Source organism: Chiroxiphia lanceolata, chromosome 25 (assembly GCF_009829145.1).
Source record: "Chiroxiphia lanceolata isolate bChiLan1 chromosome 25, bChiLan1.pri, whole genome shotgun sequence".
Taxonomy (NCBI): Eukaryota; Metazoa; Chordata; class Aves; order Passeriformes; family Pipridae; genus Chiroxiphia; species Chiroxiphia lanceolata.
The window spans coordinates 510,244-525,126 of NC_045661.1; the positions used below are offsets into that span (position 1 = coordinate 510,244).

The window sequence follows — 14,883 nt, forward strand, 5'->3', positions numbered from 1 at the left end:
GGGAGGGGCACAGGAGTCCCCAAAGGCAGTGGCTCTTCCCCCCTCCCAAAGCCCCCAAGGACCCCAGCAATGCATCCGAGCCCCCACCCCTCTGCAGCCCAGAGCCTTGGGGGGGAGTCACTACCTGGGGGTGCAGTGGCTGTGACTGTGCTCTCTGGGCTGCAGGGGGTCTGTAGCCCCCCAGCCTCCCCCACGGGGGGCACACGGCGGCAAAGGAGACCCCAGAGCCAAGGACGCAGACAGAGCTCGGTTATTTTCTCTTGCTGCTTTTTGTTGTTGTATCCACTGAAATACAATCACGATATATATATATATTATATATATACTTCTTAAATTACACAATCGATGTACAAAAACCGGGGTGCATTGCTGAGACAGGTGGTTGGTTGGGTCTTTTCTGACTTTGTGTTTTTTTTCTGGTACCTGGCAGGGGCCGGGCGGCTCCCGCCCACCATGCCCAGCACACGGTGCTTCCACGAGAACACTGGATCCCTGGGGCCAAAAAGTTCACGAACCAAAGGAGGGGGCGGGACAGGAGCGGGAGGAGCGTGCAGGAAGCTGATGGCATCGATGCTGCTAAGGGTGATGGTATGGAAAAAAATGAGAGGTGATCTGTAGGGAAGAGCTCAGGGTGACAAATGCACCCGAGGCAGAGGGGTGGGGTGGCCGTGCTGGGGGCAGCACCCGTGGGCACTGCAGGGCTGCTGCCCACACTGTGACCACTGGCAGAGCCCAGGGGAGGGGGGCAGAGCCCCTTGGGGACAAGCAAAGGGCAAAGCCTGTGGCCATTCCCCTGCCTTGGCGTGCCTTGTTCTCGGCCGTCTTCACCAGACAGCTGCTCTGCCCGGGCTGGATCTGCTGCCTGTGCCAAGCCCTCCTCCTCCTCCTCCTCCTCCTCCTCTTCCTTCTCTTCCTCCTCCTCCTTCTCTTCTTCTTCCTCCTCCACCGGCTGCAGCTGCTGCTGGTGTCCTGCAAAGCTGGATGATGCTCATCCCCCCTCCCTCATCTGCTCCTGCCTCTCTTCAGGAAGGGGATGGATGGAGACCATCCCCAGCCATGTCCAAGCCAGTCCTCACTATCCCAGGCTGGGCGTGAAGGTGCTTCCAGCAGCACTGGGCTGTGGTGAGTCCTTCTCTAGACAGCACAGGATTTTGGGGCCATCTCACCTGGATCTGGTGTGTGCTGGATACCTGCCCTCCTGAAGGGTGGTGCTGCTCCCTGCAGCACAGGCCAGGCATCAGCTCGGGAAGAGGAGGAAGCTGAGGAGATGCCATCAAGCTCCAAGGTGGAGCTGGTCCCACCTCACCTGGGCATCTCAAGGATGGCCGTGGGGCTGAAGGGGAGCAGTCATCCCCTTCCTCGGGGTGGGAGGATGAACTGGGGAGAACATGGAAACACCAAAAAAAAAAACCGGAGTCAGACTCCAATCCCTCTCAGTTTTCTGGGATGAATTTGGTTGGTTCCAGGAGCTTCGGCGCCGTGCATTTCAGAACAGTTCCAGCCAATCAGAAGGTGGCTCATGATTTCAGTATCTTTAAAAACCAACCAATCAGGAGCTCTCACTGGTTGGGCTTTAAGATCTTGAGGTATCGGCTTTTCGCTCGGAAAAAAAATCAACTAACGTAGACGAACGGACAACGTCATCTTTCGCTTCACGTTATCTTAGAAGAAAGCGACTATGCAAAATACTCTTCGGAGACAACTCTTAAAAAAATAAAAGCTTGGTCGGAAAATATGTCTGAATCTCTAAGTATGAGGAGTGGAGGACCAGACGGCAGAATGGCTGGTTGGCTGGTGGAGAGATGGAGACAACGGAGGGTGGATTTATCTGCTGATGGTGACGAGGAGCACACCACAAGACTTAGATTGCCTCCACGTAGTTGGCGGGGTAGAGCCCTAACTGCCCGTTGTCCAAGCGCCCTTTGCACCATCCCTGCTCGTCTTCCTCACCGAGTTTGGTTAGTTCATCACCTGGAGAGAAAGGTGGAAGGCAAGAGCTCGTTGCAGGTGCTGGAGATTCTCCTACCCAGTTTCTCCCCGGGATGGAGCTGCTGGGGGTTTCTAGGACTGATCCTGAGCACGTTGGTTTGGAGGGCAGAAAAGCAAAGGGTGACCCATGAGACCTCACGTGCCCTGTCCCACCATCACTCCAGTCCCCCCCGCTCTGGGCTTAGCTTCTGCTTTTTCCTTTCTGACAGATCAACTCTTTAAAGGGCTGGGCTAACTCAGGAATTATTTGAGGGATTTCACACCAAAATGTGGGGGACCCACAGCTCCAGCAGACGATGGAGTGTACCTGCTTTGAAGCTGAGCTCGTCCTGCTCCTGCCCGTCGTAGTCGTACAGAGCCCGCACCCGCACGCCCTTCCCCGCCGCCTCCTCGTCGAAGGGGTTGGTGCCGCCGTTGGCCTCGCTGGTGTTGAAGGAGTTGCTGCCCTCGTCATCGGACCACTCGGCGCTGTAGGTCTGCCCGCGGTCGTGGCTGCTCACGCTGGGTGAGGGGGAGGAGGTGGCTGTCACTGAGGACTCCCCGCACCCCCCAACACTGGCAGTGCCCGCACGAGCAGTGCTGTGCCTCTCCCACGGCACCTCCTCTCCACGCTGCCCTCACCTCCCACGCTCGCCCGCCAGAGCCCCCGACTCGCTGGCGCTGCTGGCGTTGGTCAGGGTCACCCCCTCGCCCTTCTTCTGCTTCTCCTTCCGCGTTATCGTGTGTGTCAGGTCTGGGTTCCACTCCTGCAACCACAGAGCAACTGGCCCCTCAGCACTCACCCGGCCCCCAGGGCTCCCAGCACCCAGCTGGGGTGCCCAGCCTCACCTCAAACTGGGGCCAGTTCATGGGCATCCCGGGGCCACTGGTGCTGCGGAACCACCGCAGATCCTCCTGCGCGTCCGAGAGGCGGATGGTCTGCTCCAGCTCCCGGTACACGTTGGCGTAGCTGCAGGGAGAGACGGGGTCAGTGGGCTGTGGGAGCTGGGGCTGTGTCACCTCCTCCGAGGCACTGGGAGGCACCAGACTTCCACACAGCCTCCAGCCACTCTGGTACCTTTTGGTGACCATTGTGTTTGCCAGAAACCCCCTCCCTACCTGCTGCTCTCGGCCAGGTTCAGGTGCCTCTTGATGTCCAGGAGCATTTCCTTGAGAAAGTTGAGTCTCTTCTCCTCAAACTGCTGGCACTGCTCGAAGACCTGCTCCATGCTCTCGATGTACTGTGGAGTGCACTTGTTCAGCTCGTCCAGCACCTTCTCGTACTTCTCTTGGGTCTGCAAAGGTGTAGGAGGGACCTCATTTGTACCTTGAGCACCCCAGAGGTCATTTCTGGATGCTGAGAGATCTGTTTGGGGGTCACCAGGCTGGGGAGCCCAGATTGACCCCAGAGCCTCTGTGAGTAGAATCAGCCCCAGTAAGAGGGATAAATCCCTGTCCTGCTCACACTCCCCTGGGGACTGCTTGCAAGTCCTCACCCTTCTACAGGAGCAAAGGGATGGGAAAATGGGAATGGATGGTGGACAAAGGGGGGTGGTGGCCATTTCCACTGATATCCTCTGCTTGATGCCTCGTGAGCCCAGGGCAGGGCAGTGGCTCACACCTTTTGTACGTCTTGCTTGCACTTTTCCACTTTGTCCTGGAGCTTCTTCTGCTGCTCTGGGGTGTTGGACTGATCCGCCTTGCTGTTGGCTTCCCGGGTCATTGCCAGCTTCTCCTCCTTGCATGCCAGGTGATAGGCTTTCTTGGCTGTCTCCAGCTGTGGGGAGGAGAGGGAAGGGACATCAGAGAAGCAGTCACAGCCCCCTGTCCATCCCTCTGCCTGCACGGAGGTGCCACCCGTGTCTCCCAGCCTGGACCAGGCACACAGAGCCAGAGCTGGGAGACGCAGGGATGCCCTGGGACACTCTGTGCTTCTCTCACCTCCTTGAGCTTCTTGGCCCAGGGCTTCTGGGCTTTCCGGAAGCCATCCTCAGCCTCCTTGGCTTCCTTGAAGCCCCCCATGATCTGCTTGTGGTAGGCATCCTTCTGCCAGTTCTTGACCTTCTCGAAGTCGTCGTTCAGCAGGCTGTTCTTCACCTCCTGGTGCAGCTCACTCACCTTGTCTGCCTCTGTCATGATGGCTGCCCACGCCTTCTCCAGGCTGCCATACTGGGGACCTGGGGGCCGAGGGGACACTGGGGGTCACTCCACAGCCCTCACCCCTCCACCCCTGCCAGGGGAAGCTGGGATGGTGCACGGGCACCCAGGTGTCTGGAGGGACCTTCTCCCTGGGGAAGCCATGGTACCTTTCTCGATGAGCTGCCTCCACCTCTTGGACCAGTCAGTGAGCTGCTGGGCGTAGGACTTCTCGATCTTGGCCCGCTCGTGCACACAGTTCATGAGGTCGTTGCAGAGCCGGTGTCCATCGTCGATCCGCTTCACCGTGCGCTTGTAGTTCCCCACCTGGGAAAGGGAGGGGACAGGCAGGTGTGGGAGCTGTGGCCGGGCTGCCTGGCTCAGCCCCAGCTGGCCTGGCCTGGGGATGGAGGAAGCACCAGGCAATTTGGGGGGTGTGGGGAGGGTGCTTTGGTTTGGGGCTGCTCAAACCCAGCTCCTTCCAGTCCCCTTTGTCGCTTTGTGCCTGTTGGGGACAGCCAAGGTTGAGACCTCTGGCAGAGCAGGGATGCTCTCAGGCAGGGAGGGGAGGGCATCCCTGTCCCCCCCAGCCCCAGGGGAACCTGGGGTGCAGCCACAGTGGTGCCAGGGCTCCATGGGAGGAGAGGGTGGCCAGGACTCACCTCCCAAAAGCTGTCGGTTGTTTCTTCTGCAGCTGCTGCCGACTCGTCGTAGGAACCCGACATGGCTCCTGGTGTTGTCTTGGGTGTCAGAGCGGGCACTGGGTGGCTCCTGGGCAAACACCAGCCTCATGCACTGAGGGGAGAGGAGAGGGGAGTCATGGAGATGAGCAGGGGACCCCCATCCTTCCTGCCAGTTGCACAGCCAGACACGCATCCAGCTGCAGGGGATGGGCATGGGGACGGTGCCCACTCTAGCTCTGGACCCACAGACTCCTCCAGTGCCCACTACCCACTTGGTGACATCCAAACCCCCTGGAGCTGGCTGTGCCCGCAGGGAATCACGGGGAGCAGCACGGTGGGTGCTCACCGGCCAGGGCCTGGCTCAGCACCACGTCCCTGGGAGCCACTGGGTGAGGGGCTGTGGCAGGGCCAGGGGGATGTGCCACCCAAGAAATTCTCGTCCTGATATTCCACCCTAATCCATCCTGATCTTCAGAAAAACGGCATCCCCGGAGCATCACGTGGCCCAGCTGCACAGCTTAACCCTTTGCCACTCTGCCAAGAGCTGGGAGGGGGTGGGGGCTGGGGGTGGCATCGCATGGGGTGGAGGGGACACCGTGGTGGCCATGAGCATCCTCATCATCCCCATCCTGACCCAGATTCGGACAGTGCTCCCACAGGAAAGCACTGAGTCTGTCCTGCATGGCATCTGCCACTGGAATGGGAACAAAGTGGCCACGAACAGCCCAAATTTCCCTCTGCCCTGTCCCCAAAAGGCCTGCGAGAGGAGGATGTGTCTGAGATCCCCACACACCATCCCTTCCCTGGGGCAGTGGAGTGGGCAGAGGGGGGCCCCGTTGCCTGTGCCCTACCCCACACCAGTCAGAGGGCGATGGGGTGGGAGGACAGTGCTGGGGGGCAGGTCCCGTGGGGAGCAGTGGTGGGTGTCCACACTGTCCAGCTGTGCACACAGCTGGCCCCAAGGCACCCTCGGGCTGGGACAGGGCACGGACCCAGGAGGATGGGGGCCCGAAACAGTTACTGGAGCGCAGCACAGGGCTCGCTGTGCTGGAACTAACAGGGCCTGGCAGGGATTTAGTGATATAACCAGGGAGGCACCAATCCCCGCCGCCCTCCCCAGACAGTTAAAAATAAACGCGTGACTGTCCCCGCTCAGCCGCCGAGATGCAGATGGATGGGGGGCCGCAGCGTCCCCCCGCAGCCGGCAGCTCATGGCACCCACACCTGCCTGGCACCCACGGCACTGCCACCATGCCTGCCTGGCACCTATGGCACTGCCACTGCTCCTGCCTGGCACCCACAGAATTGCCACTGTGCCTGCCTGGCACCCACGGTACTGCCACCACGCCTGCCTCGCACCTACGGCTCTGCCAATGCTCCTGCCTGGCACCCATGGCACTGCCACTGCTCCTGCCTGGCACCCACAGAACTGCCACTGCTCCTGCCTGGCACCCATGGCACCGTCACTGCCCTCCCCACCCAAGCCCCCACGGGCTGCCCCAGTGCACCTGCAGTGGTGGCACAGCCCACAGGGACCCCGCAGGGTGCTGCATGTGCCGTCCCCCCGCAGGCCGTGGGCACGGTGCAGTGCCCAGCACTGGGGCTCTGCTTGTGCTCCTGGTCTCTGGCTCTGGGTTTTGCTGCAGAGGCCGTGCTGGCACAGCAAGGGCACGCTCAGCATGACAGACCCAGTTGCCCGGGGCCGGGATGGGACCCCAGGGCTGGAGCACGCCCATGGCTGGGGTACCCCAGGGCCCAGGGGCACACGTGTGGCCCCCGCTGCCCCCTGGCCGCCGATGCCGTGGGGCACTGCGGACGTGGCTGCCGCAGCTCCCCCTCCGAGCCACTACCTGGTCCGAGCCGCAGCCAGGGGGTTATTTTTGGCTCTGCATCACTTCCCAGCTAACGCTGCCTCCTCGTTGCCACTCTCCCCCACGCGCGACCATCCTCGTGCACCCACGCACGTGCCTGTGCCCCCACCATGCCGGGCCTGTGAAGCACGTGCCAGCCCCTGCCAGCCCCTGCCAGCCCCCCGCCAGCCTCTGGCCCTGCTGGCACAGCCCATCACCTCACATCAGGGCGGCTGGCAGTGATGCCTGGCGCCTGCAGAGCCAGCGGCTGAGCCATGGCATGGAGAGCTGCCAGCCCCAGCCACGCGCTGCCGCCTGGGTACCCTCAGCCCGGGGGCTCCGCTGCAGCCCCACATTTCCACAGAGCTGCTGGGGAGAAGCCACAGAGCGTCTGGCATCGAGTGACAGCAGAGTTTGTCCCGGCTCCTGCCCCGGGTGCCCTTGGGCTTCTCCTGCAGCAGCCACCTCCCTGCTCATCCCTCCTGTCAGCCTGCTCAGCACTGAGCACTGGCACAACTCATCTCACCTACCAGGCAGCTCCTACTGCCCCAGAGCTGCAGGGGGGTCTCTGCCCTCCATGGGGGCTGGGACGTGGCCACTGACCCTGTGCAGGCAGGAGGCTGCTGCAATGCAGAGGCTGGTGCTGCCGACACTGCAGGCAGGGCATGGGCAGCTGCCCGTGCCCCTGTGGCCACAGCCCTGGCTGGTAGAGCCCTGTCCCCAGGCAGGTGAGACAGTCTGGTCCTGCTGTCCCCTGTCCCCAGGTTGCTCTCTCCAGGTGTGGGAGGCATCCTGCCTTCAGGCATGTTTGCTGAGCCCAGTGGGGCAGGAGGGGCTGCAGAGCCTCCTCTGCTGCAAAGAGCCCCTGGCCAAGGCAGGATGGTGGTGGGTGCCCTGCAAGGAGGGGAGCAGAGCACAGAGTGAGATGGTGTCCCCACCCTGCTCCCATCCTGTCCCCAGGCAGCAGGTTCACACCAGGTGTGAGCCCCGTTGCTGGGAGGGCAGTGGGTGAGTGGCTGTTACTGAGAGCATCCAGGGCAGGAGGCAGCCAGGCTGGGAAGTCAGGCTGGGAGCTGCACTGGTCTGTGGGAATCTGAGGGCTGGGCTTTGGGCTTTTGGCTGCAGGAAAGGTTATTTGCTCTCTTGTCTTGGCACGGAGCTGCTTGAGGGTCTGTTGGGGGCTACAGCACCAAATGCCACTGCGAGGTACCACTTCTATGGCCACATGAAACCACTCGTGGCAAAGACAACAGCACTAGAAACAGCCAAGGGAGCCCAGGGGAGCCCGGCAGCAGCAGCTCCCACCACGCTCCGGGGCTGCCCCGCTGCTGCCCCGGCCCCGCAGCCCCCACTGGCCCCGGAGCCCACGCACTGCTCCCGCCATGGCCACGCAGGGGCCGAGGTGCCCCCGGCACGGTGTCAGGTCCCCGGGCAGAGCTGGTGACGCCGATGTGCGTCGCACGAGGCTTTGCAGCTGCAGGAGCTGTGCCTGGTTTGCTGCTCAGCTCTGGCCCGGGTGGCTGCGGGATTCCCACCGGCACGGGGCTGGTCTGTGTATCCCACGGGGCTGCGGCAGGGAAATGCTCCCAGGGGTGGTGAGGGTCGGAGCTCAGGAGTGAGGGGCTGCTGAGGGGTTTGGCTGTGGCTGAACCGTGTCCCCCTCTGGAGCCGATGTGGACCCTGTGAGGAAATGGTTAAGCAGTGGGTGCTGCTGATTCACGCTGGCAGCTCCACACCAGCAGAGCCCGGGGCTCAGGGCTGAACAGCCTGAACCCTCGTCCTGCTTCTTCATTATCAAACTGAGCCCAAGGCCAGGTGGGAGGTGAGCTGGGTCCTTCCTGGGCCCTGTGTCCATGGCAGCAGGCTCACGTCAGGGTTCCTCCTGCATCCCCTGGCAAACCACTCTAACTGGAGCCTTGGGGCAAAGAGCCAAATCCTGTCCAGAGGGAAGGGACGAGTGCTCCCAGTACTGCAGGTGCATCCCCATGGGATTTCAGCCAGAGCAGTGCCATGGGGCTGGCTGGGACCTGGTGCTTGAGCAGTGCACGAGGTGGCTGCAAGGGCAGCAGGGCCCTGGAGGAGGCAGAGGTAACGATGGGAAACTTCCGTGAGCCACTTTTGCAATGAATGTGCCGCAGGCAGAATGTGCCTGTGGCAGCCTCCTGGTTTGCATTGGGGCATCTGGGGACTGGGGACCTGCTGGACACTGCTGGGTCAGGGCTTGTGGGCTCCCCAAAAGCAGAGCATTTGCCAAGGAGGTTCAGTGGTCCAGAGCAGTACCAGGAGCCACGTGTCCCGTGCACAGAAAGGAGGCTGCCAGGGCCGGGTGCTGCCAGGGTGCAGTAGCCAGGGACACTCCAAGCTGTGGCAGTGATCGGCTTCACAGCTCGTGTGGGCTCTGCAGAGACCTTCCCCTCTCTCTGCACTCCACAAAGCCGCCCTGCTCAGGGCACACATCAGTCTTGTAGGGATTTTAGGAGCCTTGTGCAATGATTTCTGGAAGCGTGCTTGGCATTTGCAGATAACGCAAGTGTCTCTCTCCGGGGGAGCCTGCAGGCTCAGGGACAGCGGATGTGCCGGGAATGCGGATGGGGAATGTGGATGGGCATCCCGGGAGGGGCAACAGCAGGACTGCCAACCCCCTGCGTGTGCTCAGGCCTGGGGAAGGGAGATGAGGCTCAGCCTCAGCTCGGGTGCTCCACTGGCCTCCCAGCTCTGCAGCCCGTCTCATCCTACTGCCTCGGCTCGCCGAGGTAAACAAGGCTGCTCGGACACCGAGCAGGGATTTGTGCAGTCCCAAGAGCTGGGTCTAGGCAGAAATCCAAAGATGAGGTTTGCAATTAAACCCAGAAGCGGCAAACAAGGGTGGTGGAGGATACAGTGGTGCCATCCCCCTGCTCCTGTATCAGAGAGGGGGGAGTGGAGTGTCACGTGCGGGCACGGGGGTCCCGTCCCCGGAGCCTTGGTGGGATGGATCTGGGGCTGTTGGTGACAGAAGGCAAACGGGGTTGCCGGGAGCAGGAAAGGTGGAGGGGCAGCGGGAATTCAGCTGTCTGTGGGGGGGAAGGAGACTTGGAGCCAGAGGGGACAGGGAAAGCAGGAGGGGCAACAAGGGGGAAGCTGGGGTGACAACGCTGGAAGGAGGGGGTTCAGTGATGGAGTGAGGGGGGCAGTGATGGCAGGGACAGCACAAGTCCCCCCCCTTATTTGCAGCTGGGGAAACTGAGGCACGAGCCCAGGAGTGCAGCAGCATTGCGGAAGGGGTGTCCCTTACCCCAGCACCCCACCGGGCACACGGAGGGGTGAAGGTCACGTCCCCCCCCAGCCTCCCTGGCTTGCAGAAGGGATCAGGGGACACTGTGTCCTGCTGGGGGTTGCAAACCCTCGCCATACTGCCTGGTCCTTGCCCAGCACCCCCTCGCTCTCCCCTCATCCCTGCAAGAGACGCGGGCACCCTACACCGCATCCCCACAAGGGAGCCGGGCACCCCGCACCCCATCCCCGCAAAGGACCGGGCATCCCGCACCCCATCCCCGCCAGGGACTGGGCATCCCGCACCTCATCCCCGCCAAGGACCGGGCATCCCGCACCCGCCGCCGGAGGGGCCCCGGCTGCCCCCGCGGGGGCCGCGCTCACCTGGCGGGGCCGGGGGGCCGGGGGGCCCGAGGCCGGGGCCGGGGCTCCGCTCGCTCCGCTCCGCTCGCTCCGCTCCCGCCGGGCAGCGGCGGCGCGCACGGCCGCGGGCACGCGCCTGCCCGAGCCGCCCGTTGCCATGGCAACCGGGATGGAGCCGCTGCTGCGAAAACCATCCGGGGGGGCGGATGGGGGACGGACCCCCCCGTCCCCGGGCCTGCGCCCACCCCGAGGTGCCGCCAGCCCCCGAGGGACCCGCCGGCCCCAGATCCTCGCCCAGGGCGCCCCCGGGGCCGCCCCACTGCGGGGGCTGCGGCCCGGGGCACGGCCCGGGGGGCGGGTGTCACAGCCTCGGGGAGGGGGCTCCGTTACGGCCAAACCGGGCTCCATCCTCCCGGTCGCGCTGCGGGGAGGCTCTTTGGGGACCCCCCCGGGGTCCTGGTTCTGCTGCCCCGGGGGTCCTTGTCCCTCCTGCACGGGAGGGCACAAGGCCATGTGCCCCCTCCACTGCTGCCCTGCTGCTATGTCACCCCCGGCTCGGGAAGGGGCTGCAGGAGGGTTTTGGGGCTGAGCCACAGCTTTTGCAGGAACAAACACCCCAAAATGCCTTCGGAGAGGCAGCCGGTGCCGCCTCCCTGCCAAATGTGCCAGCTGGGAACAGGCTGGCGGGAGAAGCAGGAACAGTCTTTCCTCCCCCCGGCAGGGCTGGGGAAGGGGGTGAGGGGGCTGCACCCCCAAGGCTCCTTGGAGAGGAGCAGGGCAGCTCCCCTTCACTGCCATCTGTCCATCCGCCTCCTCCCACGTCCCAGGGCTCGTGCCCGGGGTCACCCGGGCTTATCACAGGATGGGGGTCCCAGGGGGCAGAGGGGGCTGGAGGCTGTTGGGGACCAGGGAGGAGATGGGTGGGGGTGGCAACAGGCTCCCCCCGCACTGCACTCGCGGGGGATGTCAGGGAAATTAAAAGCCAGCAGGAGACGAGAGCGTCCAGGCAGTAACCGAAGCCGCCACAGAAGCTGCAGTAATGAGGCTGCGGGGCCGCTGCCGCCGGGATCGGGTTGCCCGGAGAATGCGACCCGGTCCCGGGGGGCTCTGCCGGCCCCCGACGCCGGCTCAGCTTTCCCTTAACAAGCGCCTTCAGCTGCCTAATGAAGCTCGGTGGGTCTCTCCGGCCCACCTGCCTTCCGGCTCCTTCCAGCCCCGTGCCATCCGAGCGTGTCTGCCCACCCCAGGGCCAGACAGAACCGCCCCCGGAATGTCTCCTGCCCGGCTGCAGCAGGGCAGCAGCGTGTGAGACCCCAGGGGTCTAATGCCCCTGATCCTGAGTGGGAGGGATGGTGGTCCCTGCAGGAGCCGGGGGATCTTTGCCTGTTGGTGTTCCAGGGCCAGGAACCAGAGGGTGCTGAACATCATCCCTGCCTGCAGAGAGCTGGCAGTTCCAGCACAGGGTCACTGCAGGTGCTGCCGGGCTGTCCCAGCCACCTTCTGCCCTCACAGCATCCCTGCTCCAGAGGGGGAAATGTCCTTGGCATTGAGCATTAGGTGACAAACACTCTCCAGGAGGGTGACAGAGGGGACCTCAGTGACTTGGGGGTTCCCCCGTGCAAAGAGCTCTGTGGTCTCTGCAGGTAGGACAGACTCACTCCAGTGCAGGGAGCAGGTGGGAGTTCAGCCTCCCTGACACGTCCAGCTGGTTCCTCCACCAAAAACTTGGACATCACAAACTTTGCCCTGGCTCTGCCATCTCACTGCTTACTGTTTCCTGTGGTAAGTCATTTCCTCTCCTGTAAATGAGTTGCCTTGTGGGAAGCAGTGGACAGTGTTGACAGGAAATAAGCCCTGATTTATTGGGCCACTTGCCTTTCTGGAATTACGGCTCTGGGAGTGGAGCAGATGAGCCCACACTGTGTTCCTGCTCCTGCAGGAGCCAGAGCAGGCAGGAATGAAGAGCTGCCACCAGCAATCAGCTGCCTGCCCATCACCCTGCCAGGAGAGCCAGCCTGCACACGGATGGAGGGGGTTCCAAGCACAGCTGGCTCCCCTCTGCCTCCCCAGCAAGGAAAGGAAAATGTGTTTTCTAAATCCTGGCAGAGCCCCTCATTATGGGGGCTCAGCTGGTGCTGGGAACAATGGGAGAGTTCCTGGCCCATGGGTGCTCCAGGGAAGGCAGGGAGAGGGCCTGGCATCCTGGTCATCCCGAGCCCTTCCCTGGGCTCCGCTGCCCCTTCCCTCCCGATGCCGGGGCAGAGCAGAGCAGGAGCTGTGGCTGGATGGGGCCAGAGCCCCCACGCTCGCCCCATGCCCAGGCTGTGTCTCCACTGCAGATGTGCTGCTGGCCCCAGGAGCCCTCTGGGGTGCTGGGGGAATGCAAACACTACTTTCCATCTCTAATTAGCCGCGGAGGATAATTGCCGGCTCTGTGGCCGTTACGCAGACAGGCAGCTATTGTGGAGGGCCCCGCGTGGGGCAGGTGCTCCCAGAAACCCAGATCCCACCAAAACAATCCCCCTCTTGTGTGCCTGGGACCGGCCGGGGCACCCTCCGAGCCCTTCCGGGGAAGGGGCCGGAGCCGGAACATAAAGGCTCCATTTTCCCTGGGAAGCAGCTGCCCGAGCAGCCCGTCCATATCGCCCACGGGCACGGCGGTGCCGGGGCCCACTGCCCCCTGCCCCCATCTCTGCCACACCGGGGGCAGCCGGACACCAACCCGGCCACCTAGGGAAGCTGCCGGCTGGATGTGGCCTTTCCTTCTCCAGGATCACCCACAGGAGCTCAGCAGGTCCAGGGTTTGCCTTTGAGGTGTTGCACAAACGCCAGCCAGGTTGGCACCCCCGGGACAAAGTCTGTCCCTGGGCAGAGCCATGCCGGGGCTGTGCCGGAGGAGCCCAGCTCCATCTCGGCTCCATTGTGGCTCCATCCCGCCCTGGCAGGGCCGTGTCCCAGCACAGCCAGGGCACCACGTCTGGGGACACGGCATTCCCAGCGAGCAGGGCCCACCTGGGCTGAGCCCTGTCGATGCTGATGCTGTGCTCATGTCCCTTCCCTCCTCGCCCTGCCCTGTCACGTCACCGCCGGGCCCTGCCAGCACCTGGGCTCCCTCCTTCAACCCTGCCACAGGGAAAGGCAGCTCCCGTCCTGCCACAGCCCCTCCGGGGCCACACACCCTGGGACAGGAGGGACAGGATGGAGAGGAGGGTCCAGCACTGTCAGGGGGTCACAGGTCCGTGTGAGGCAGCACCCCCAGCCCCAGCCGAGCCGGTGCCTGGTGAACTGCCCCGTTTTCTCTGCACTCCTGCCAAGGGAACATAAACCCTCGGGAGGTGGAAAGACCTCAGCTGCAGTTTGGGGTCGGATGTGATGGGACTAGCAGTGCCCGGTCTCTGCTGGCCCGGCTGAGCTGCGGCCACGGCCTCGACCTAGACCTGGCTTAGGGCTGGGCTTTGCTCGGGAAGGGCAGCGCGGGGGCCGAGGGAGCGGCCGGAGAGGCTGCCGGGAGAGCCCTAATCCGGTTAGCAAAGCACTGGCTTTGCCATTCCCAAGGCAGGCGCAGGAGCCGTGAGGAGGAGATGGGGCAGGGGCAGGGCAGGGCAGGGCAGGGCAGGGCAGGGGCAGGGGCAGCTCTGGCTCCGCGGGACGAGGCGAAGGTTGCTGCAATTGTCGCAGCATCCTGGAGGTCACCGTGCGGGAGCCTCCCCCCAGCTCCGTCCCTGCTCCCCCCGAGGGGGTGCAATGGCAGCAAAGCCCCGGGATGGCACCAGGCGGCTCCAGGGACGCAGCGCATCCCTCGGCCCCTCCCGCCCCCTCGGCACAAGTTGGGAATCACTTAAAAAGGGCCGGGAGCGGGTTCGTTTCCCAGCGCGGGGACGGACCCGGATCGAAGCAGCGGGGTGACAGCCCTGTCACCGCGCCCCGAGCCCCGGCATCCCCCCCGTCCCCCGGTGCCCCCCGGGACACCCCCGGCACCCCCGAGCCCCCCGTCCCCCGCGGTACCTCGGGGCCGCGGCGGAGCCCGTCCCGGGTCCGGCGCTGCGCATCGCGGGCAGGTCGCGGCAGATGGGGCGGAGGGAGGGGGTAAAGATCAGCTCGGAGATTAGGGCGGCATTTTTAGCCGGCCAATCCCCGGCCCCGCGAGGTGACAGCGGCACCGCCGGCAGACGGCGATCACCGGGGTCCCTGCCCCTCCCTCCCGGGGCTCGGGGGTGCCGCGTGCGGGCTGTCCGGGGGCACAGCGGGAACCCCGGTCCTGCCACCGGGGGGGTCAAACCCCGCACAGAGCCCCGGGCTGGGGGGACACGGGGCCGGTGCCCCCGAGCCCGGGACCCCCGGACAGAGAACCGTGGAGTGCGGGGGGCTCCCAGCCCCCGGCCCGGTGCTTTGGGGTCCCCCGGAGCCCCTTTGCCCGGAGTGGGACATTTTGCCCCCCCGGGACCCCGGCAGGGCTTTGCAGACCCAAAGGGCACCGCGGAGAGCGGTGACACCTCTGGGACCCGGGGGTGTCACGGCTGGGGGTGACACGGGGGGGTGAAACGGGGGTTGACACGGCTGGGGGGTGACACGGCTGGGGGGTGACATGGGTGGAGGTGACACGAGGGAGTGACACAGCTGGGGATGACATG

The 14,883-nt window shown here is 64.1% G+C and overlaps 1 protein-coding gene across 2 annotated transcripts; it reads right to left on the reverse strand.

Moving 5' to 3' along the window:
- Window positions 1-233: 233 nt before the first annotated feature.
- On the reverse strand, window positions 234-14,449 carry PACSIN1 (protein kinase C and casein kinase substrate in neurons 1). 2 transcript variants are annotated; one of them, XM_032710946.1, is made up of 10 exons: window positions 14,258-14,449; window positions 4,767-4,899; window positions 4,275-4,431; window positions 3,910-4,145; window positions 3,590-3,745; window positions 3,088-3,263; window positions 2,818-2,938; window positions 2,611-2,735; window positions 2,297-2,490; window positions 234-1,971 (listed from the first exon to the last, which is right to left on the reverse strand). In XM_032710946.1, exons 2-10 carry the CDS (start codon window positions 4,827-4,829, stop codon window positions 1,862-1,864), a joined length of 1,338 nt encoding a protein of 445 aa, XP_032566837.1. In that variant the 5' UTR covers window positions 4,830-4,899; window positions 14,258-14,449; the 3' UTR covers window positions 234-1,861. The 2 variants fall into 2 exon arrangements, with proteins under 2 accessions (XP_032566837.1, XP_032566836.1); XM_032710945.1 differs by lacking the exon at window positions 14,258-14,449 and adding an exon at window positions 10,274-10,363.
- Window positions 14,450-14,883: the final 434 nt, after the last annotated feature.

Coding starts and splice junctions, on each gene's coding strand:
- PACSIN1 (XM_032710946.1), bottom strand. CDS start 4,829: ATGTCGGGTTCCTACGACGAGTCGGCAGCAGCTGCAGAAGAAACAACC. Junction 4,146..4,274: donor GAGGCAGCTCATCGAGAAAG/GTACCATGGCTT, acceptor CTCGGCCCCCAG/GTCCCCAGTATGGCAGCCTG. Junction 3,746..3,909: donor GGGCCAAGAAGCTCAAGGAG/GTGAGAGAAGCA, acceptor TCCTCCCCACAG/CTGGAGACAGCCAAGAAAGC.